Source organism: Odocoileus virginianus, chromosome 21 (genome assembly GCF_023699985.2).
Source record: "Odocoileus virginianus isolate 20LAN1187 ecotype Illinois chromosome 21, Ovbor_1.2, whole genome shotgun sequence".
Taxonomy (NCBI): domain Eukaryota; kingdom Metazoa; phylum Chordata; class Mammalia; order Artiodactyla; family Cervidae; genus Odocoileus; species Odocoileus virginianus.
The window spans coordinates 19,503,991-19,527,149 of record NC_069694.1 but is presented as its reverse complement, the minus strand read 5'-3'; the positions used below and the strand labels follow the sequence as shown (position 1 = coordinate 19,527,149).

General features: G+C 46.2%; 1 protein-coding gene across 4 annotated transcripts in view; it reads right to left on the bottom strand.

The window, feature by feature from the left end:
• Positions 1–22,300, bottom strand: part of SEL1L3 (SEL1L family member 3) — a 108,387-nt gene extending 86,087 nt beyond the window's left edge. For 3 of the 4 annotated variants that reach the window (XM_070452071.1, XM_070452072.1, XM_070452073.1), the window contains exons 1-2: positions 21,981–22,148; positions 5,020–5,590 (exon numbers count right to left, since the gene is read on the bottom strand). In XM_070452071.1, coding sequence (XP_070308172.1) covers positions 5,020–5,590; positions 21,981–22,058 — 649 coding nt within the window. In that variant the 5' untranslated portion in view covers positions 22,059–22,148. Of the gene's footprint in view, positions 1–5,019; positions 5,591–21,980 lie in introns of all 4 variants that reach the window. The other variant, XM_020897616.2, reaches the window with a different exon arrangement.
• Positions 22,301–23,159: the final 859 nt, after the last annotated feature.

Genomic DNA, 23,159 nt, shown 5'->3' with positions numbered 1-23,159 from the left:
GATGTGGGTGTGTGCATGCTAAGTCGTTTCATTCGTGTCTGACTCTTTGTGACCCCATGGGCTGTAGCCCGCCAGGGTCCTCTGTCCATGGGATTCTCCAGGCAAGAATGCTGGAGTGGGTTGCCATGCCCTCCTCCAGGGGATCTTCTCAACTCAGGGATCCAACCTGTGCCTCTTATGTCTCCTGCACCAGCAGGTGGGTTCTTTTCCTATATTCTTTTTCTGACTATGGAAACTCTACTCCTTCTTAAAAATTCTGTTTACAAATGTCACTTCCTCTGTGAAGAACCCTTGCAAAGTACCTAAGATGCAAATTGCTCAGTAACTTTTTTTTATGAATAAGTGACTTAAATAAATAGCTTCACGACATCCCCTGGCAATATAGCTTAGTAGTTAAGTATGGTGTTTGGAAACGAAACTACCTGAGTTCAAGTCCTAGCTCCATCATTAGCTGTGTGACTCTAGACAAATTAGTTCTCTGAGTCCGTTTCCTCCTCTATAAACGATGGCAGCAGTGCACTGGTATTAGATTAGATGCTTGCACAAGCTCTTAGCACAGTTCCTGGCACACACCGAGTGCTCAGTAAGGGGAGGGGACTGTCACTATTGGGAGCTGGGTTTGCTTCTGGATAACCACCTTAAAGAGAGGACCACGTCTGCATCTTTGAATCTCCAGGCTTAGGAAAGAAATTGGCGCAGGATAGGTGTTCAATCAGTCTTTATGGAATTGAACATGATACACATCAGAAGGGGTGGTGAGTACCGAGAGAGAACCAGAGGAAGCTGGAGGGCAGAAAGTTAGTTTCCGACTTGAGGATCAAAAAAGGAAAGGAAAGAAAAGAGAAACCCTCGCGGGGAAGTAGTGGAAAATTTGGGCGGACTACTGAAATATGACTATGATTTTGCTAGGAAAACATGAAAGGTGGCGTGGGGCTGGGAGAGTGTTGGGGGCGGGGGCGGCGGGATGGCAGCTTCCAATAAAAAGAGATGCATTAGCCAAGGCATTACAGATGAGTGATCACAGACTCGAACTAGAGGGCAGGTGCAGGGTGAAGGTGGGCTCATGCGCAGTTGCAAAGGAGAATCACTGCAGCCTTAACCAGCACAGCGGAAATGGTCTCCACCCAGGAAGCCCCAGTATGTACAGGCCCGAGGGAAGGCACACGGCTGACCCCGCCCCACACGCTCCCTAGCATGGCCATGTGAGAAGGCTGTCACAGTGTGATGGCCACACATAAGCTAAGAGAGAAAGGCTCCTTGCCTCTTGGCTAAGAGCCCTCATCCCTCAATCAGCAAGCAGTGCCTGCTATGTACAGGGTGTCACATCAGGCACCAGAACCAAATAAACCAGGCCTTGTGGAGCCTGTGCGCTAGTACAGAGACACTCCACAGGCAAATAAACCATTCAGTACATTGAATTACAAGGCCTGGGGGTGCTAAGGTCATGAGGGAAATAAACGGTGGATACTGGTGTGGCGGGAGCACCCGGGTAGGGCTGCCGTCTTAGATAAGGTGGTCCCGGGAGCTGTCCCCAGGAAGATGACATTCGTGCAGAGGTTGCCAGGAGGTAAGAGAGCAAGTCACACAGCGATCTGGGGGAGGAGCATGTTAGGGGGAGGGGACAGTGATGCAAATGTCTCAAAGCGGGAATGAACTTGGTACACCAAGGGAGAAGCAAGCAGGCCTGCAAGGCTGGAACAGGTGGGCAAGGAGGAGTGTGGCAGGAGATGAGGCCGGTTAAGGGGACAGGGACAGATTCCACAGGCCATGCTCAGGGACGTGGGTGATCCTTCCCTCCTCCATCAGGAGCCACTGCGTAGGGGGACGAGGGCCAGTGGGGAGGCCATCTGCAGACTGCGGCCAGAATCCAGACAGGGACAATGGTGGCTTAGACCAGGACGACAGCAGACACGTGGCGAACAGCGATTGAATACGTGGTCGGGGCTGAAGATGGAGGCCCCAGGGCCTGCTGACCTCTCACAACAGAACGCGCAGTCCAGGTGCGCCCCTGGAGCCACCAGCCCGAGCGGTTGATTTCTTTCTCTGGGTGAGCTCATGCATGAGTCAGGCACACGTGTGACAGGGCAGCCGATAATGCCCGGTGTCCTCCCCACAAGGGAACAGACAATCAGTGGGCCCAGGCAGGGTGGATCTATTGGCTGACGGCAGGAACAGGTGCACTGGCAGGGCACGTGGCCGAGCCTTGGCACAAACGTGTCCTGAAAAGCTGCCAGCTTCTGATCCGGGGTAGGTTGACCCAGCAGGGCTGGACGGAAGCCGGCTGCACCTCCACCCAAAACCAGCCCACCGGCCAGCCTGGCACGATCCCAGCACGGGAGATGAGCTGCAAAGAGCATCAGGGCGCACAGCTCTGGCCCCGGAAGCCTAACTGAAGGCTTTAGGTGGAAGGGCGCTCCAACCACACAGACGGAACGTGTGTGCGCCGAGACTGGGCTCTCTCTTCATAAAGAGAAAAGAAAATGCAAGCGAGTCAGGGGGCACTTAGTTCAGAAGCAGAGCTCTTGTAGGACAGCAGGCACTTGATACAGAACACTCCCCCCCCACTCCACACCAGGGCTGGCGGCAGACTGCGATGGGGCCAGGCATGAAAGCGCCCCCGCGGCGCACTAATGCCACCTTGTTGTTCGGACTTGACTCTTGTTCTTCAAGAGCAGAATAAAGAAGACCCCGCTGGGAACCAGCCAGAGGCCTGGCCCCCTTCCATTGCGCCGCTGATATCAAGAACAAAGGTCGTGGACACTTTCCACGGGCCTTGCGGCAGACTCTCTTTTGATTTCCTTTTTAAGACAGGGAGGGGAAGTGCTCCCCTTTCCTGGTGAACAAACCTTAGCCTGGCAAATAGCTGGTTTTGCGGGTGGATGGAGCACCCCCCCAACCATTGTCAGTGACTTTGACTCTTAGAAAACGTTTCCTTCCGCATTATGCCTTTATTAGACTGGTTCTCGCCCCGAAAGTAATGGTCTAAAGGAGGTGGGGAGAAAAAAAACCCACTGTGCTGTTCCTGAACCCAGTGACTCCTGAGAAGGAACAACAAAAGAAAGAAAAGACGTTTCGCATTTTAAGGGTATGTTCGGGCACCCTAAGAACTTAGCCGGTTCATAAATGACTTCATTTGAAAACTTCCAGCTTGAGATTCAGTCATTCTTCAATGAGAAATATGTGATTTGCCAAACATGAAATGGAATCATTAAGCCCTGACAAAATCAATTGGAGGCAAAGCAAAACTGTGTCTGCTTGTGCCCCGTGTTGCCTTCTCCTTAACAAATTAGGTATCCCGGCAGAAGGCATTTCAGACAGATGCTAGCATGGGGCCCTGCCTGGAAGAGGGATGCGCATGCATCATCAAAATGCATGCAGCTTGACTATTTCAGAGGCTTAACTGCCCATCCCACCCTACCCTCAATGTGCACACTCACACACACACAGAGAAAGACAGAAAAGGGATTCTTCTAGATTTTTCTACACTTAAAGCACTGCTCAGACATAAACCAAGCACAGAAGAGGACTATAAAATAAAATGTAGGATGAAATTGTCTAGAACTATGCACACACAAAAGTGCTTGTAAAAACAGGTGTACTCTGAAGAAGGTCTGCAGTCTAGTTAGGGGTATTAGATCAGCATCAGTTTCCTGGTTTTGATATTGTACTCTAGTTATGGAAGATGTCAGTTAGGGGGAGCTGGGGGAAATAAACAAGGACTCGCTCCCATTTTTGCAACTTCCTGCAAATCTCTATTTATTTCAAAATAAAGAGTATTTTTAAATGCCAAATGTGTTGGTTCTACAGCAAGTGGCCTCTGACCAACTATATACCACATGATTATTCTGGTCCATTCTATTTTCATTATATGCAGGGTTGTTTGGGAGTGACCCCAGGAAATATTCACTGCCATTGGATTTCCTCCACCCTCCACATCTGCCTGGGGGTCCAGCCACTTCAACTCAAAGTCCCACCAGCTCTATCCTTGCTCCCAGGATTCTTAAGCTTTAAGGTGCATCAGAGTCATGGAAATGTATTTAAAATGTGAATTCCAGGGTTGGACACCCTACAGATCCTGTCTAAGCAGGAAATAGTTGAGGACTGGGAATCTGCATTTGCAACAAAAGCCCTGGGTGATTCTGTTACAGATGATCATAGGGTCCCACTTTAACAAACACAAGCAGGCTCGGGGTGAGTGCCTGGGAGCATGCCTGTATAGGCTCCCCATTGCAGGATGGGGAGAGAGGCGGCAGGCACTCCACATCCACATAGCAAGGTGCCCCCTGCAACAATGGAGAGAACTATAGCCCTCTTCTTCCAAATGCACGTAGCCAGTGACCTCCAACCCCAGTGCTTAAAGAAGGCTGAAAAAAGGCATAGGAGCCTCCTTCATTGATCCTTCAGTGGCTGTGACCCTGTGACATTTGGGTTAAAATATACAGTTTGCATTCTATCATTATGCCTACTACTTTTTACTGAGTGTTGATTATGTGTTAAGCACATCTTGTTTAATTCTCACCACACTGCCCTGAGGGAATTGTTATTTATTATCCCATTTTACAGATAAGAAAACTGAGGTTCTGAAAGTCCCAAAGTTACACTGGCAGAAAGTGGCAAAGCCAGGAGTTGAACTCAGGTACTTGGCTGCAAAGCTAATGCTACACCAAAACCAACACTTGAGGGCTTTTTGAAGGAGATGAGGAGGAAGATTTTCCAGATCCTTATTTCAGTGGCACTAATGTTCCTCTTCAACGTAAAGTAGATCCAAGCCTCTCAAAGCACCCTTCCATGACCCTCTGTCCTTCTCTCACCTCCATCTTCAATCCTGTTCTCTCCTACTCTTTCTCTACTCACACCTTTTCATTTCCTCCCTTTTCTCCCCAAAGTCCAAAATTACAGACTCAGTTTGCCTCGTGTCCCCCATTTCTAAGATAAGAATTTTCTCATACACTCCTCCTCCTCCCATCCAGGCTGTCTGAAGAAATAAGCATTAGGTTCCTAAAAAGGCAAATGACCTACCATTCTCGAGAGGACACTGCGGGATCTTGTTTGCTCGAAGGTTCCAAATATAATCCATGTTCCACTCAAGGCACACTTGATGATCTTTGAAAGGGCGTTCAAAAGGCGGGACAGTCTTCAACAGCGTGTAATTCTTTGCTACAGCATGTAGCAAATTTTCCTCCCATTTAACATTCAAGTCCCCACTGCTGTATTGGTGAGTAATCCAGGCGCGTAGTATCACCACAGATACTGAAATGGAGTGTCTGATGAAATAATCATCTCTGTAAACCATGATGCTCGGGAATTTCACATGTACGATTTGTGTTCTGCTGGTGTGAAGATGTTTCTCATTCTTCCACCTTTTTTTGTACACGGGAATGCTACTTCTGAACTCAGATGAAACAACTGCTTCCAAATTGACAACACAAGGCTGAGAGCATAAATACTCCACCGAGACTTCAGACACATTGCGAACATTCCCTTCGAAGATGGTGAAATAAATAAAGTCTTTGTAAGCCACACTTTGCTCCGCTCTGGGTATCACCGACGTTGTCAGGGAAGTCTGCCTGCCCAAAGACGGTACAACATTCTGAGAAGAAAAAAAAAAGAGAAGTAAGTTTAAAAACAATCATATTCTTGTTAATTTTCATTTTAATTGCTTTACAGGGCTTCTCGGGTGGCGCTAATGGTAAAGAACCTGCATGTCAATGAAAGAGACATAAGAGACACAGGTTCCGTCCCTGGGTCGGGAAGATCCCCTGGAGGAGGGCATGGCAACTCACTCCAATATTCTTGCCTGGAAAATCCCATGGATAGAGGAGACTGGTGGGCTATAGTCTATAGGATCGCAAAGAGTTGGACTTGACTGAATCAACTTGGCATTCACACACATTTGTTTTACAATTCTGTGTTCATTTCTACTCTACAGCAAAGTGAATTGGCTATACATATACATATATCCCTCTTTTTGCATTTATTTCCCATTTAAGTCAGCATAGAGGGCTGAGTAGAGTTCCCTGTTCTAGACATTGTTCTGATTAGTTATCTACTTTGTGCATAGTATCAGCAGTGTACATATGTCAGTCCGAATCTCCCAATTCATCCCACCGCCCATATTAACAGCTACATGAATCATTATATTCCTGGAAGAAAAAAAATATCCATTTACATCAAGCAATGAAAGTGGAAGATAAAGGATGTCGAAAGCACTACCAAACAATTAGAGAAAAACCAACATACACACAAATGAAGATTAGGCCACATTAAACTCTCTCCCCAGACTGAGGAGCATCTGCTGATCAAAATGGGACTTTCAAAGCGACATGGCAATCATTCCAGAGTTGGTTTCCAAATGGAGGAGCTGGTTCAGGGCAAATCCTGAACAGTAGCCGTGAACAAGCCTTAGAGTGAAAAAGAGGCAATCCAGCTGCAGACATTTTCAAACTATTGTCCTGACTTCAAATGGTAGTCAAAAGCAGCCAAATGAGAGGATGGGAGAAGAGTTCAAAGTGGCGCTCGAGAGAACACATATCAGGGATGCCAACCTGGCCCCTTTTTCTCCATAAGTTCTGAGCCAGGACAAGCCTACATTACGAATGAGCCAGCAGGAAGTTTCTATTGTTCCAAATCACACATAGGCAGACTTGGACCACAGACTGTGTAGTCTGATTTTTTTTTCACCATGGATGGCGCAACATGTGCCAAGAAAGATTTTAGCTGTGGGTTTATCTACTTGTTTCAATGATGAGGCCCTCTCAGTGTGGACATTCCTTCCAGAAAAAAATCTGGAAAGTTTGATCATGAAATCAAGGCAATGCTTTTTGACTAGGAGGCACAGATGGATGGATGCTAAGAGTTCTTCTCTAAATGAGACTTTCTGATTTAGACATCCAAAACACAGTCAGTTCAGTTTAGTTCAGTCGCTCAGTCATGTCCAACTCTTTGCGATTCCATGGACTGCAGCGAACCAGGCTTCCCTGTCCATCACCAACTCCTGCAGCTTGCTCAAACTCACGTCCATCAAGCCAGTGATGCCATCCAAAATCTCATCCTCTGCATTCTCCTTCTCCTCCTGTCTTCAGTCTTTCCCAGCATCAGGGTCTTTTCCAATGAGTCAGTTCTTTGCATCAGGTGGCCAAAGTATTGGAGCTTCATCTTTAGCATCAGTCCTTCCAGGGAATATTCAGGACTGATTTCCTTTAGGACGGACTAGTTTGATCTCCTTGCTGTCCAAGGGACTCTCAAGAATCTTCTCCAATGCCAGTTCAAAAGCATTAATTCTTTAGCTCTCAGCTTTCTTTATAGTCCAACTCTCACATTCATACATGACTACTGGATAAACCATAGCTTTGCCTAGACAGACCTTTATTGGCAAAGTAGTATCTCTGCTTCTTAAAATGCTGTCTAGGTTGGTCATAACTTTTCTTCCAAGAAGCAAGCGTCTTTTAATCCCATGGATGCAGTCACCATATACAGTGATTTTGGAGCGAGCCCAAGAAAATAAAATCTCTCACTGTTTCCATTGTTTTCCCATCTATTTGCCAGGAAGTGGTGGGACCACATACCATGATCTTAGTTTTCTGAATGCTGAGTTTTAAGCCAGCTTTTCCACTCTCCTCTTTCACTTTCATCAAGAAGCTCTTTAGTTTTTCTTTGATTTCTGCCATAAGGGTGGTGTCATCTACATATCTGAGGTTATTGATATTTCTCCTGGCAACCTAGATTTCAGCTGGTGCTTCATCCAGCCCAGCATTTCACATGATGTACTCTGCATATAAGTTAAGTAAGCAGGGTGACAATATACAGCCTTGACGTACTCCTTTCCATTTGGAACCAGTCTGTTGTTCCATGTCTGGTTGTAACTGTTGCTTCCTGACCTGCATACAGATTTCTCAGGAGGCAGGTCAGGTGGTCTGGTATTCCCATCTCTTGAAGAGTTTTTTCACAGTTTGTTGTGACTCATACAGTCAAAGACTACTGTAATCAATAAAGAGAAGTAGATGTTTTTCTGAAACCCTCTTGCTTTTTCAATGATCTGACGGATGTTGGCATTTTGATCTCTGGTTCTTCTGGCTTTTCTAAATCCAGCCTGAACATCTGAAAGTTCATGGTTCATGTACTGTTGAAGCCTGGCTTGGAGAATTTTGATCATTACTTTGCCAACATGTGAGATGAGTACAATTATGTAGTAGTTTGAACATTCTTTGGCATTGCCTTTCTTTGGGATTGGAATGAAAACTGACCTTTTCCAATCCTGTGGTCACTGCTGAGTTTTCCAAATGTGATGGCATACTAAGTGTAGCACTTTCACAGCATCATCTTTTAGGATTTGAAATAGTTCAACTGGAATTCCATCACATCCACTAGCTTTGTAGTGATGCTTCCTAAGGCCCACTTGGCTTCACATTCCAGGATGCCTGGCTCTAGGTGAGTGATCACACCGTCATGGTTATCTGGGTCATAAAGATATATTTTTGGTATTGTTCTTCTGTGTATTCTTGCCACCTCTTAATATCTTCTGCTTCTGTTAGGTCTATACCATTTCTATCCTTTATTGTGCCCATCTTTGCATGTATGTTCCCTTGGTATCTCTAATTTTCTTTAAGAGATCTCTAGTCTTTCCATTCTTTTGTTTTCCTCTATTTCTTTGCATTGATCACTGAGGAAGGCTTTCTTATCTCTCCTTAGTATTCTTTGGAACTCTGAATTCAAATGGGTATATTTTTCCTTTTCTCCTTTGCCTTTAGCTTCCCTTCTTTTCTCAGCTATTTGTAAGGCCTCCTCAGACAACCATTTTGCCTTTTTGCATTTCTTTTTCTTGGGAATGGTCTTGATCACTGCCTCCTGTATAATGTCACAAACCTCCATCCATAGTTCTTCAAGCACTCTATCATATCTAATCCCTTGAATCTATTTGTCACTTCCACTATATAATCGTTCGGGATTTGATTTAGGTCATACCTGAATGGTCTAGTGGTTTTTCCTACTTTCTTCAATTTAAGTCTGAATTTTGCAATAAGGAGTTCATGATCTGAGCCACAGTCAGCTCCCAGTCCAAAACGCAATAGCAAAAAGGTTACTCTGGACCCCTTTACTCCCATTGGAATGGCTATTATTAAAAAATAAAAAATAGAAAGGACCAAATGTTGGAGAGCATGCAGAGAAATCAGAACACTTGTGCATTACTGGTGGGACTGTAAAATGGTGCACCCACTGCTTCACCAGTACTGCAGTCTCTGAAAGAAGAAAGCACAGAATTACCATATAATTGAACAATGCCACTTCTGGGTCTATACCTGAGTTGAAAGCAGGGACTGGAAAAAATATGTTCGTAGACTTACAACCAGCTTCACAGCAGCATCATTCATAACACCAAAAAGGTAGGTTTTCTGAGCTTCCCTGGTGGCTCAGATGGTAAAGAATCTGCCTGCAATGCAGGAGACCCGGGTTTGGTCCCTGGGTCAGGAAGATCCCCTAGAGAAGGAAATGGCAACTCACTCCAGTATTCTTGCCTGGGAAATCCCATGGACAGAGAAGCCTGGCCGGCTATAGTCCATGGGATCACAAAGAGTTGAACTCGATTGAACAACTAACATTTTCAAAAGGTAGAAACAACCCAAATGTTCATTGATGGATGGACAGATAAACAAAATGTGGTAGAGACATACTATGGAACATTATTCAGCCTTAAAAAGGAAGGGAATTCCGACACATGCTACAATATAGCTAAACTTTGAGGACATTATGCTAAATGAAATAAGCCAGTCACCAAAGAATGAATACTGCTTGATTCCACTTACATGAGTTACCAAGAGAAGTGAGAGTCACACAGATAGAAAGTAGACTGTTGTTTACGAGGGTCGACGGGGAAGGGAAATGGGGAATTGTGCTTCAGTGAGCACAGAGTTTCAGTTCTGCAAGCTGAGAAGACTGCTGGAGACGGATGGTGGTGATGGCCACACAACAGTGTGAATGTACTTACTGGCACTGAACTGTAAATTTTTAAATGGCTAAAATAGTAAATGTTTTGCTATGAATATTCTCACCACAATTTTGAAGAAAAAGGTCACTGTAGTCTTCTCCAGAGGAGGAAGAAGCAGGGAGCCCTTTCTTCAGTTCTGCAGGAGGGGCAAAGGTGGACAGCACACAGAGTCTGGGATCAGGGAATCAGATTTGCAAATAGCGGGGACACGGGACAGGACGTGGGCAGCGCGCCAGTCACACTGAAAGCAAAGCCCTAAGGGGACACGGCACCAAACGAGTCATCTTGACTGGGGGCTCTGGGACAAGTTTTGTGGAGGAAATGGCATTTCAACAGGGCTTTGAAGAGTTCTTTCGGTAAAGAGGCAAAGTCAGAACACTGCAAGTGTTGTGGACAGCTTAAGGAGAGGCATGAAGGCAGGAAACGTGGCCGTCCGGGGGTCCGGCAAGCAGCTGGATTTAGTCCGAGAACAAAACAGGGTAAAAACACAAAAGGGCATGGGAATGTGAGGGTGAAAAGAAAAGCAGAACCCCAGCTCTGGAGGATATCGAATTTTAGCCCAAGGAAGGTGGACTTGTATTCTACTGACAGTAAAGAATCGATAAAGGTTGGAGTATAAAAATATATTTGTAAAGGCAAATCCGAGAAGAATTTGGGGGTCAGAGGGTAAGGGCATTTACGCTTTTGATAGTGCCTGATTTCCATCCATGGAGATCATGCCCACAGCAATACATAAGGGCAGGCGTCCCCACTTCGACCAGTACAATGTACCATTGGGCTTTTTGATCTCTGTGAATCTGTGAATGTTCATACTCAAATGTGTGCAAATGAAAAAGGGGGGCAGTGTTTCTATTTTAGAGCACTGACAGTCAAGTAGAAACAAGGCTAGCGATCAAGAAAAATGAGCAAATGACATTGTTGATTGATAAGGAAATTCTCACGTATAGCAAGAAAAAGGGAAATTAAAACTACACTGACAATGGAGAAACAGACATAGAGAACAGACTTATGGACACAGGGGCGTGAGGAGAGGGTGAGATATATGGAGAGAGTAACATGGAAACTTACATTACCATATATAAAATAGATAGCCAATGGGAACTTGCTGTATGGCTCAGGGAGCCCAACAGGGGCTCTGTAACAACCTAGAGGGGTGGGATGGGGAGGGAGATGGGAGGGAGCTTCAGGAGTGAGGGAACATACATATACCTATGCTTAATTCATATTGCTATTTGACAGAAATCAACAAAATTCTGTAAAGCAATTATCCCTCAATTAAAAAATAAATAATTTTTTAAAAAATGTTTCTTAAAAATTAAAAAAAGACTACACTGAAATGCCATTTTGAACCTAGGTTCACAGAGATCAAAAAGCCCAATAGTACATTGTACTGGTCAAAGTGGGGACACCTGCCCTTATGTATGGCTGTGGGCATGAACTCCACAGATGGAAATCAGGCACTATCAAAAGAGTAAATGTCCCTATGCTCTGACCCCCAAATTCTTCTAGGATTTGCTTCTACAAATATATGTACTCAAATTTGTGCAAATTGATGTATGTATGACTTTTCACCGTAGCACTATTTGTAACGGCAAAAGATGGAAAACTTAAATGTCCACCAAGAGGAAGTTGGTTTCATAAATGATAGTACATCTGCTCCTGGGGTACTAAACAGCTATTCAAATCAGGAAGATTTCCCACAGATAATGGGATGATGTCCAGTTGTTTGTTTGTTTTTAAGCAAATTCAGAAGTGCAACTTGGCTTTTAAAGAAAGGGAAAAATATATACATGTTTGTTTCAGCACACATAGCACTGGTAGCTCAGGTGGAGAAGGACCAGGTGACCAGGAGAGAGGGCAAGAGTGAGACCTGCGCTGTTGGTCTTATCTTTCTAATTTTGTGTCACATGACTATTTCTCCCCTAAAAGTCAGGGTTTAGGGGTGGGGAGAAAAACAACCATTCTAAAAGATGAAAATGGAAAATGCAGCTTCTTCAAAAAGGCAGAGGAAGGTTAGAAGAACCGGCCACGCCTTTTGATTAGTCATGGGGAACCTGGGGGAAGAAATACCTCAAGAGGTGGGTACAGTGTAAACTGCCCCCCACCCCGCAGGGTAAGTTTAACCATTTTATGTTACCATGTAGACCTCCAAATTACAAGAGGGGGAATAAAAATTAAAATCATCTTATAAGTAGAGAATATTAGAGCAGATGAATCCTTGGTGATAAATCAGCTCAGACAAGGAAACGGCAAGCCGGAGGGGACGTTCTCCAACATCCCACAACTGGAGGCTCAGCCGAATGAGCCCAGACACTCAGCGGCTCCTTCTCTTCACACCCACCCGAGGGTCTCCACGGCACGGCACGCACCACGAGACCAGAGACTCACCATTTCACTGCTCCCTGAGAACTCCAGGCTGAATTCTGCTTTTGTACGAAGGGAGATACAGCCAGCATTTAAACAAGTGAGGGTTTATTCACTTGGCCAGATGTGCCAAGATGTGGCCCCCTTGTTAAGATCTGAATCGAGCTGTTAAGCCCACAGCAGAGTTTAGCTGAAGCCAGAGGCGGCCGGTGCTGATGGAAGCTGGACCAGAGGGGTAAGCATGGGTGAATAACACTCCCCAGTCCAAACGCTCACTCCCCCAATCCCTGGGGTTTCCCTTCCTCAGCTCCCTGGAAGGAGACATTTCCTTATTTAATGATACAATAGGGAGCAGAGTCCAGGATATGCTGTGGCTTGTTAAATATAATTATGTCCCTTCTCAGAGAATGACTTCAAACCTCTTCCTCATTCTTTTTTACATATACTTTAACACCTAACCCAGGCCCCGTTCTCCACTTCAAATTTTTTTTAAATCACTTCTTAAAAAAATTTTTATTAGAAGGTATTGTTTTACAATATTGTACTGCTTTCTACCATACATCAATACGAGGCAGCCCCAGGTGTACACAGCCCCTCCCTCTGGAACCTCCCTCCCGCCTCCCACCCAATCCCACTCCTCTAGGTTGTCACAGAGCCCTGGGTTGACCTCCCTGTGTCACAGGGCAAGCTCCCACTGGCTATCTATTCTACATATGGTAATGTACATGTTTCCACGCTACTCTCTCAATTCATCCCATCCTCTCCCTCCTACACTATGTCCACAAGTCTGCTCTCTATGCCTGCATCTCCATTGCTGCCTGGCAAATAGGTTCATCAGTACCATCTTTCTAGATGCCATACACATGCATTAATATACAATATTTGTCTTTCTCTTCCTGACTTACATCACTCTGTACAATAGGCTCTAGGTTCATGCACCTCATTAGGACTGACTCAAATGCATTCTTTTTTAAAGCTGAATAACATTCCATTGTATATACATACCACAATTTCCACATCCATTCATTTGTTGATGGACATTTAGGCTACTTCCATGTCCTAGTTATTGTAAAAAGTACTGTAACACTGGGGCACATGTACCTCTTTCAATTACGGTATTCTCAGGGTACATGCCCAGTAGTGGGATTGCTGGGTCAAATGGTAGATTCTTTAAATAGCATTTTTATTGCTGATGCTAGGAACTCCAGTAAAAACCTCTTTTAAACAGAGCTATCTGATTTCCTTACATTTCATTTGGGAAGTGCAGTTAATAATAATGTTCATTAGTTTACATCTTATTGCTAAAACTGCCCCCAGCCCACTTTTCTGTGTTAGTAAGTGCAGTATTGGGTTAAATATAGTTTCACTTTTCCTTGGTAACCCTCAACTTTCCATACCCCAGGCTCCTCATTGTGGAGATGGGTGGTGACAGAGGAGAATGAAAAAGGTGTGGGGTATTCTCTCAATGACCTTCCTTTGAAATTCTGTTTTTAAGGAAACCTCCATATACTCTTTTGAAGATCATTTTATTTTCACTGGCTTCAGAGTCTCAAGTGAAGTAAAAGTATATTCCAGGTTGACAGGTTCTGAATGTATGCTATCTGATATAGTAGCCAAAATCATACTAAGCACTCAAACTGAGATGTGCTGTAAGTGTAAAAGATACAATGGATTTCAAAGACTGAAGACAAAAAAGGATGAAAAACATCTCACTAATAATTTTTATACTGATTTCATGTTGTAATAAGTGAGTCAAATAAGATGCATTACTAAAATGTGGTTATATATGTGGGCTCAGATTTGTGACTCATGTGATATTTCTACCCAATAGTGCTACTCTAGATTTGAGGTCAGAGACATTTCCTGGAAAAAAGGACCATATGGTAATTATTTAGGGTTTCTCTGCCATTCAATGTTCACCTGGTGCGGTATCAAGAAAGCAGCCACTGACAACACAGAAGCCCGTAAGCACGGCTGTCGTCCACTGCAATCTTGTTTACAGAAAAAGGCAGCAGGCAGGATTGGCCCAGGGGCCATAGCTTGCAGATCATTGTTGTAGATTGTCAAGCCTTTACTCTAGATAGAGTTTTTGTATCATTAGATATTATTTTGTCATTTTTATGAAAATGTGTTCTCATGTCATTATTTTGAATTACAGCCATTTGGAAAGATGACAAGATCATATAATAATCAACAAAGACCACTTAAAGTGTTAAGAGTTTTAAAGAACACAGAGACACACTTTTTAAAGGAATAATCACATAGGAGAGATGAGATGAATAACCCAATCAGGCATCATTTCCTATACGTGTGATTGATGAGGCTTGATTTGTTATTTTGCCAAGGGTCTCTTATGGGCATGTTGACATCTTGCTAATGTTTCTTTTGCTAAAAATCTAAGATAAGAAGTTGGAGCTAGGCTGGGAAAAGATAGAATTTCATGGACTGACACAGATGATTTGAGAGGTATGAGTGTCATCTGGGGAACAAGAGAAGAGCAACGACAGGGATGGGGAGATGTTCTTAATATGATGGGGGTGTGCTGGCCCCAAAGAGGACCTCAGAGTCACTGTAAGTGGTTTGAAGACCATGGTTTAAATCCCCCAAGAAAGTGTTACAATCTTCGGTCTTGTGGGCACCTATGTGACGTAGGCACCTGGCATCTTGTGAGTTGGAAAAGACCCAGTGGGCAGCTGCTACGCCATGAGTCGTGGCTACCTCTGTTATGTACAAAACCAACACCGATTAGTGACACATCACACTCTAAATATTGATTAAGCTGAAGCTGATTTCCTGGTTCAAGTCATGTGTGTGGTTATGAGCTATTTTCTGCCAGGAGAATAAGGCAATTAACTTGAAGAGTTTCAGCTACGGGCATGACACGTGTCCAACCTTCATAGGTATTTTCACATGCCAGGTTGCATTAACATAAGCTAAAAATTACCCAAAACGTTCCTTTGTTTAGATATTATAAAGTCAGAGTCCATGTCTTATTCATTGTTATGTCTCCGGCTTCTAAGACAGAGCTTGGCAAATATAGAGTTTGGCTAAGTGTTTCTTGCTGAAATAAAGTACCAGACATGGGCATTTTTGCCAGAAGCTTCAATGGTCCAACTTGGATCAACTGTCCAACAGTCCCGGAGGCACCTGCATATAAGTCAAAGAACTAGATCTGATCTTGAGTTCCCACCACCCTTTCCTGACATCCACAAGTTCTTTGGTCATGAAGGTGCATTGGCACTTCCTTCCGTATTTTCCATCCAGCCCCATTAATCTCCTTCCAAAGAGCCCTTAACCCCTGGCATCTCACCGGGCCCCAGGGTGAGAGCTGACCAGCACTGTGAGTGAGGTCAGAGGAGGTGGCACTCCAGCACCCATCATGTTCCTTTGGCGTGGACTTCTCCCAGGTCTTTCAGACAACTGCCCTACAATGTAAAACTTTTCCATTTCTACACACCAAAAATATAAATTAAAAAATTTTACATTTCCTGTCCCTCTACCCTCTGTTGGACTCCTGCTCATCTGGCAAGTTCATCCATGTTAATGGGATAATGAAAAAAACACTGCAGTAACGTCATATACCTGCATTTCTATGCCAGCTTGGGGGAGATCATGCCTTAAAAACGAGGCCAAATGCCCTGCAGCTCATGAGCAACATAGCTGGGGTGTAAAGGACATAGCTGTGCTCCTCAAATGATCATTTAAGCAGCCACATCCATGTTCCACCCGCACACAATGGAACTCGGCTCAAGCCCTGAAACATCTGTTTATACCAGAAGGAAGCCCTAATCAAAGTCAAACTTGACAACAGTCCACAGAGTCACAAAACATAGATTCCTTTGTCTTTGTCTAATTATGTGTGTTTTGTAATTTTTAAAAAAGAAAGAAAGAAATGGGTCGTTCACGTGTGTTCCTAATAAAAGACCCCATATTGGAAATCTAACTGCATTCCATTCAGCCTGAGAATCAAGAAACAGATGAACTTATGTATCTTTTGGATGAACAAAAAAAAAAAATCTATCAAAGCCACCTAAACTTTTTTTAGGATGAGTGCATTTCATTCCTTTAAAAATCAGTAAGAGGAAACTCTATTCAAATAACCTTCGCTTGTTCCAAATATCTGAGAAAACTTGGCTCTTCTCTCTATATGATCCACTTATTAGTTAAGGAAGGGGCAGAGAGATTAGAAAATCTTAACTCTCGTCACTTTACACCTCGCTATGGAAAATTCATTTACACTTACACGTGCACTTGAATATATCTGATTGTAAACAACACTTGACCGTTTTTCTCATCCCTGTTCATTCTACCCCATAGGCACGTAAGAAAACCTTGGCTCTTGAGCACCCTCTCTCCAAACTGGCTGGATCAAACTTTCCATAGGTCAAAAAGGCAACTGCATTGACTTAGAAGGCCGTTGTTGACTTCTGCCAACAAGAAATAAGCAAAAATTCTGTTTATGTCAACAAAGCATGCCATGAAGCAGAGTGAACAATGACGTCAACGTGGACTTCAAGGTTAAGGCGAGCCTAGGGAAACATTTCCCGGCCGACCCATGTGCCTTCCCCAAACTGAGAACTGGCTAGAGAAACGCCATCACAATAATGATCAATAGCCCTTGCTGATCCAATACTCCTCTCTCCCATCTAAAATTGTTTGATATGCTATTTCTTTTTAACACACATTACAGGAGGTTAACCAAAGTTGGTTCAGTTTCATTCCATTGAGTACCTGCTATGTGCTGGACACTGGGACAAATGCAGTTAAGTCTTCTCATTCACTTCTAACCTCATCCTCTCACACTGAGCTGGACAGAACACCTCCCCTCTAACCTCACAGCAGCTCCATGAGGGACACAGCATTCCAGTCAACAGCAGAGGAAATAGAATGGGTCCAGACAGGGTAAATCACTCGCCCAAGAGCCACCAGCTACTGAAAAGCAGAACCAAAATTCAAATCCATAACTGCTGACTCCGAAGCCTGTGCCTCCTGCCGCACAGAAACACTCAAAATGATGCCCTTAATATGCTCACTTACTTCTATGCCTGTCACCACCTTCTGGAGCGACAGAAGTCTTGGGACTTGGCTCCCTCTCATCTTAAAAGTGGGGGGTGAGAGGCTAAACTACCATCAGATCACCATGCATGCATTACGTCTGGGGAGGGGAGACATCATCTTACTCACAAACACACACGCTGCACTGAGCCGACTGCCCAGGCTGGATCAGCCCTTCTTCAGGTGAAGCTAGGAAACCAATACTAAGCTGCCAAAGTAGAAACTCCTCAGCAGTTCCTCACATCTTGCATGCCCTGGTGCCCCTCCGTCCCTTTCCCCAGCGAATGGGGTGAGCAAAAAACAGGGTAACTGAATTTGCTTCAGGCTATGGTCTACTCCAGCCTATCCATCTTCTCCATAAACTGCCTGGGTTTTTTATACCTTCTCTTCTACCTTCCCTCCAGCTGCTTCTTTCAGCCAACTAGCGGCTCCTACACTGTTGCCAACAGGCAACCAGCAGGAAGAGAAAGCAGGAGGCAAACACCACCATTTGGGAGCTTTTAGGGGCTGTGGCTGGGATGCACGCGGAAGCTATTGGCTGATGTGAAGTTTGAGGACAGTCTGTGCGTTTCAGACATCCGTAATAACTTGCACAAACTGGATAATCGAGGGCCTCTATACCTTGTTTTGAACTTCCTAGGTCCTGTGTTACACAAAGCAAGGAATTAATGAATACTTCTAAAGGGATAACTGATGGTCTGTGGCCGCTTACGGAGAATTCTGTACCGACTCTGTCACAGTCACCGTCTGCTAATGAGCCCCACATATGTCTGTGACGCTAACGGCCTTTTGTTTCTTTGTCCTCCGGTTGTCTCACAAGTGCAAATGTCCACTCGGAATATTTCAGCTCTACCGCTGACACCAACACCAGCCAGTGTGAGATTTGTTTTCCCATCTAAGAAAAACAACTATACATTCGAGACCAGAGTTTGGAACAGACAGAACTGCCTTCTACAAGTGCCACTGTCACAGGCGGGGCTGGGCAGCCTCAGGTCATTCTAGTCACGTCTGGAGGAAGGTAAGAGTTAACGACAACCGAGACTGGCAAGGGGGTCTGTGAGGCTGAGCAAGACTTCCATGGACCACACCAGTCAGCACCCATGACCCCAGTGGAAGTGGTTTCCATTACCTTTTGTTTTCAAGGTCCCCATCCTCTCTGAGGAGGCTCTCTGCATCTTGACCTTCGGCGACCTCAGAATGTTTTTGGCAGCTGCTGGAACCAGGGATCATCTTTTCAGAAATCTGCTTGGCATCGTTCCGTGACTTATCTTTCAGGCCTCGTCACAATTATTCATGCTTTGGCAGTATCCTAGCTACAGTCACAGTACTGTTCTTGGGCTGCTCCTGAAGGTAATTCTGCCCCAGCCAGTGGAAGACGAATGTGCCCATCACCTCAGGACCCTGGCTCCAGGAAGCATGTCCCCCAGGAGGGCAGGAGCTTAAAGGCATCTGTTTAGAAACCCACTCTGAACCTTCAGGCCTTGTGAACAAGCACGTAGGTAAGGATGACACAAAAGAGGAATCGGTCCCCAGATCACCGACAGTTTGTCTTTGGAATACACTCCAAGGCACATTTGGCTATACTCGTGGACACATGTCTATACAGTCTCAATGGCTGAAGTGGGCCAGCTGCCTCTGGACTGTACAAGGACTCCATCCTTTACCTCTCCACTGTGATGGCAAATATCTCCTGACTTTACCTTTTTTTTTCTCCCTCTCTTTAGCATTCTGCTTCTACTCTGTGGCTGGGCTTCCTGCTTTGTATATTTTAAGCTACTTTAGACATGACCTCACATCCTGGCCCATTTCACAGTAGCTGCTAATTTTGAGGACTTTGCTAATGGGCCATACATCCATGAATGAGGGGAATGGGTTACAAGCAGCAAAATCCAGAAGACAATAAGCTAGAAGCCAATGGCTAGAACTGGGGCTCTGAAAGGAGACAGACTTGGGTTTCCACCTTGGACCACCTGTGTATCCCAGGACAACTAACATGATCTCTCTGAGCCATAGTTAACTCATCTAAATAGGGATCATACTAGCTCCTACCCCACAAGGTTATTGTTAAGATTAATTTTGGATAATGCCTATAAATAACCTATCACAATGCAAACTACTAGTAGTGGTAATATTATTATTATTATTTAGGTTTCCAAATTACGGGATAGCTTTCTTCCTCCAGTGTCTACATATTTCTGAGGTTCTGCTTAGCTATTCTGCTCTCTACCCTCCACCTGTCCACCTCTCTGTCCTGACCAATCACTTTCTCTAGGAAGTATCCCTAGATATACAAAATGCACACAATTATGCATTTTCTCAGTTGTTTCATGTTTTTCATGCAGCTGTTTTACATTTTCCCCAATTTGCAATTGAATTTCTCCAAGGTCAAGAGGGGTTACCTTTCACCAGTTTCTCTGGTAGTACAAACCTCTAGAGCAAAATCTCTAGCCAAAGGCTAGACCTTTAAAACAAAAGGTTAAGCCCACCTTCCAAGTCACACTTTTGCTTCTCTGGGTTTTGCAAAACTTTCTCATTCAATTGCAAAATGGCTTTCTTGTTTATTCAAGTCATTTTTCTTTCACAGCAACATATCTGAAGCTCATCTGAAGGAAGCACAGACAGTCAGGAAGCACTGACATTTCCCTTTCCAAGATAATTCCAAAATTCATTCCTTCTTTGTCTGCCAAGACATTCATCCATGCTCCAGTTATTTTCCACCTTACAGTATTTTCTATAATCTTTCTTTTTGGAGCCCTACCTTACCACTTCACTAACTCATCATAGTCTGTTCATAACATCATTTTTCTCCTCTCTGTGATGGGTTCTGTCAAATCCCCCTTGGTCCAGAGAACTTTTACACTTGCTTCATCATCTGTCTCTGTTCCTGAGGACCATTTAGGCTTTTATTGCTCTTGTCTTTTTTTGATTCCTTGTAACTGTCAAGAAGCAGTCTCTCCTTGCCAGGTCTTGGGATTTCCACGTGGAACTTTCCTGATCACTCGGACACTAATGTTCCACACACTGCTCTACTACATCATTTCTGCCTCTGTGGGTAAGCAGGGCATTATGGACAGGAATCATCCGTTTAAACTGAAACCCTGTCATTTGTTATGGCAGTTTTATTTATGAGCCTGTGTGCTATAACCCTGTGGCATAAATATTAAATAATAATATCTCCTGGGTGAAAAAAAAATCATTCATGTCAACTGACAACTTCTTATAAAAACATGAACTAAAGCCAACCACAAAACCTGGTACTGGCTTATTTTATAATATGAGGGAAAACATGGGCTGCTCAACAGGTAGATACTAAAGCAGAATTACAACTTGCATCCTTACATCCTCTTGCTTCAGGGAGTGAAACATCCAAGAAGTAAAAGAGTATCAAAAGAAACTTGGGCTGGGTGGCAAGTTTCTCTGGAATCAAATTCTAATTCCTGCCAGTTCTTAAGCAGTCTTATCCTCCAAAAAGAAAAGTCTCCGAATAATGACAATGCCACATAAATGAAAATAATTCTGGACAATGACACTGCTCATTTTTTTTTTCTTTTTAGTATTCTGTGAATTTCCTATTACATCAGTTTCATGATTCAGCATTTTCCATTTCATTTATTTACAGTAATATATGGCGAGATAACCCAAGATTTCTGCAGGATCCCGGAACATAAGGTAGGCTGGCTGGACAGAAAGGGTGTCCCCTCCTGCAAATTTACTATTGTTTAGGAGAATTCAGAGCAGAAGAAAGCAAGCTACCGAAGGAATTGAGGAATATTTCCCCACCTTGTTCTACGGTCTAAATTACTCTGATATTTTAAATGAGTTGGTTTTGAATAATAGGTTACCGCCATTTAGTTGCTGACTAAAGCCGAAGCCAAGAAGTGTGCAAATTGTGAACGGAACATGCATGAGCCAAGCGTGTTCTCTGAAATTATGCTCAAGACGCAGCTGAAGTCTCCACTCTGGCGCTAAGCGTGTTACAAAGAACTAGATTTCTCTCTGGCATCCGCAACTTGGCCGGAGTGACCATGGAAGAGTTGAGCGCTGGAAATACCAGGCTCCTCGCCCGGGGCGTCCGCACAAAACGGTCCGGGCCACGAGGACCGGGTGGAAACTAAAGGGAGGGTCGAGGCAGGTGGCTTTGGCGGAGAGCAAGAGGCGAAGTTGGGTCCGGGAAGGAAAGGAGCCGCGAGAAGACTGTCAGGGAAGCCCAGGACCGGCGGGGACGGGGCGGGAGAGCCGCGCGCTGCAGGGAGGGAGGAAACGCGGGGAGCGAGGCTCCCAGGTGAAGTGGGGAACAGGAGCGGGTCTCCAGAGGAACCTGACTCAGGTCTAGAGCGGGTCTCAGAAGCAGAGAAACGGATCCCGGCGAGAGTGCAGCGCCGCAAGTCCGGTCCACGCACCCCTCTCCACGCCCCGGGTACCCATCCCAGGTGCCGGGAGCGCCCGGGGTGCGGCGGCGAGGTAGAGACAAAACTAGCCGCGCCGTACCCGCCGGCGAGGCGGAGGTCCCCGGTCGCCCCCACCCGCGTCCCCGGGGCCCCGCGCGGAGGGGAGGACCCGGGCAGGGTCCGGCGCTCACCAGGTAGCAGAGCAGGAGCAGCGCGCACGCAGGGCGCCCGCCGAGGCCCGGGGGGACGCCGCCGCTCGGGGGTGCCATAGCTGCGGCCCGGGGGCCGACCGCGGGCGGCGGGGGTTGCTGCTGCCGCCGCCGTAGCCACCCGCGCCCCGCGCCGCGCCGCTGCACGGCCAGGCCGCCCGGATCCGGGCCGGAACAGGTCACCTGGTGCAGGGACCGGCCCCCGCCCGAGGCGCCACCTTCCCGCCCGCCCCCGGCCGGGCGGCCGCCGCGCGCGGGGCCACCTGCCGCCGGACCCGCCGCCGCCTCCACTGCCGCTCCCGCCGTCGCCGCCCCCGCAGCCCCAGCCGAGCGCCGGCTCCTCCCCGCCTCTCAGTCCACGTTCCTCCCTCCCTCCCCTGCGCTCCCAGCCCAGCCCGCCTCCCGGCCGCTCCCTGCGGCCCAGGGGCATCCACCCCAGGGGGCAGCCCGCGTCCCCGCAGGTGGGGACCGACCCCAGCCCCGCCCCCTGGCCGCCGCCCCCAGTTCCCGGCCGGCTCCGCTTTGCCTTTCTTTCCTATCCTCCCCAACCACCCCCCCGCCCGCCCGCCTTCCGCACTCTTTCCGCGATCCCTCTCCCCTCCCTCCGTTTCCCATTTTCCCCTCTCCCCAATTCTCTCACTCTCTTCTCTCTCTTCCTAACCCCCCTTTCCCCCCACTTTCTCCCTTCTCTCCCAATCCGCTTCCTCTCTCCCCTTCCTCTTCTTCTCATTCTCTCTCTTTCCTGCGCATCTCGTCTCTCCCACCCACTCCTCCGGCGGGTCGCGCAGCCCAGTTCCCGCCCGTGCAGTGGGTTTTTGTTTGGTGGCTTTTTTGACGAGGGCGCCATTCCCGCCCGGCGCAGGGCGAGTGTGCCCCCTGGAGTCGCGCCTCGCAGCGGCCCAGCTTCCTTCTTTAAGGATGGATTTTGACCCCTGCCAACCTCCACCTGCCCACCTGCAGGGGCGGGGCCGCCTCCCTGCCCGCACAGTTTTAGCCCGGGTTGGGCCGCACCCTGCCAGCTGGTTCGCGGCACGTTCTGGATGCTTCCCGAGGGTTTTGTGCCCGGCCGGCACCGCCGCCGCCTCCGCCGAGCTCTTTGTTTTAATTGTCCAGAGTACCGGCGCCCAAAGCGGGTTTGGATTTGATTTGCATCCGTGTGCC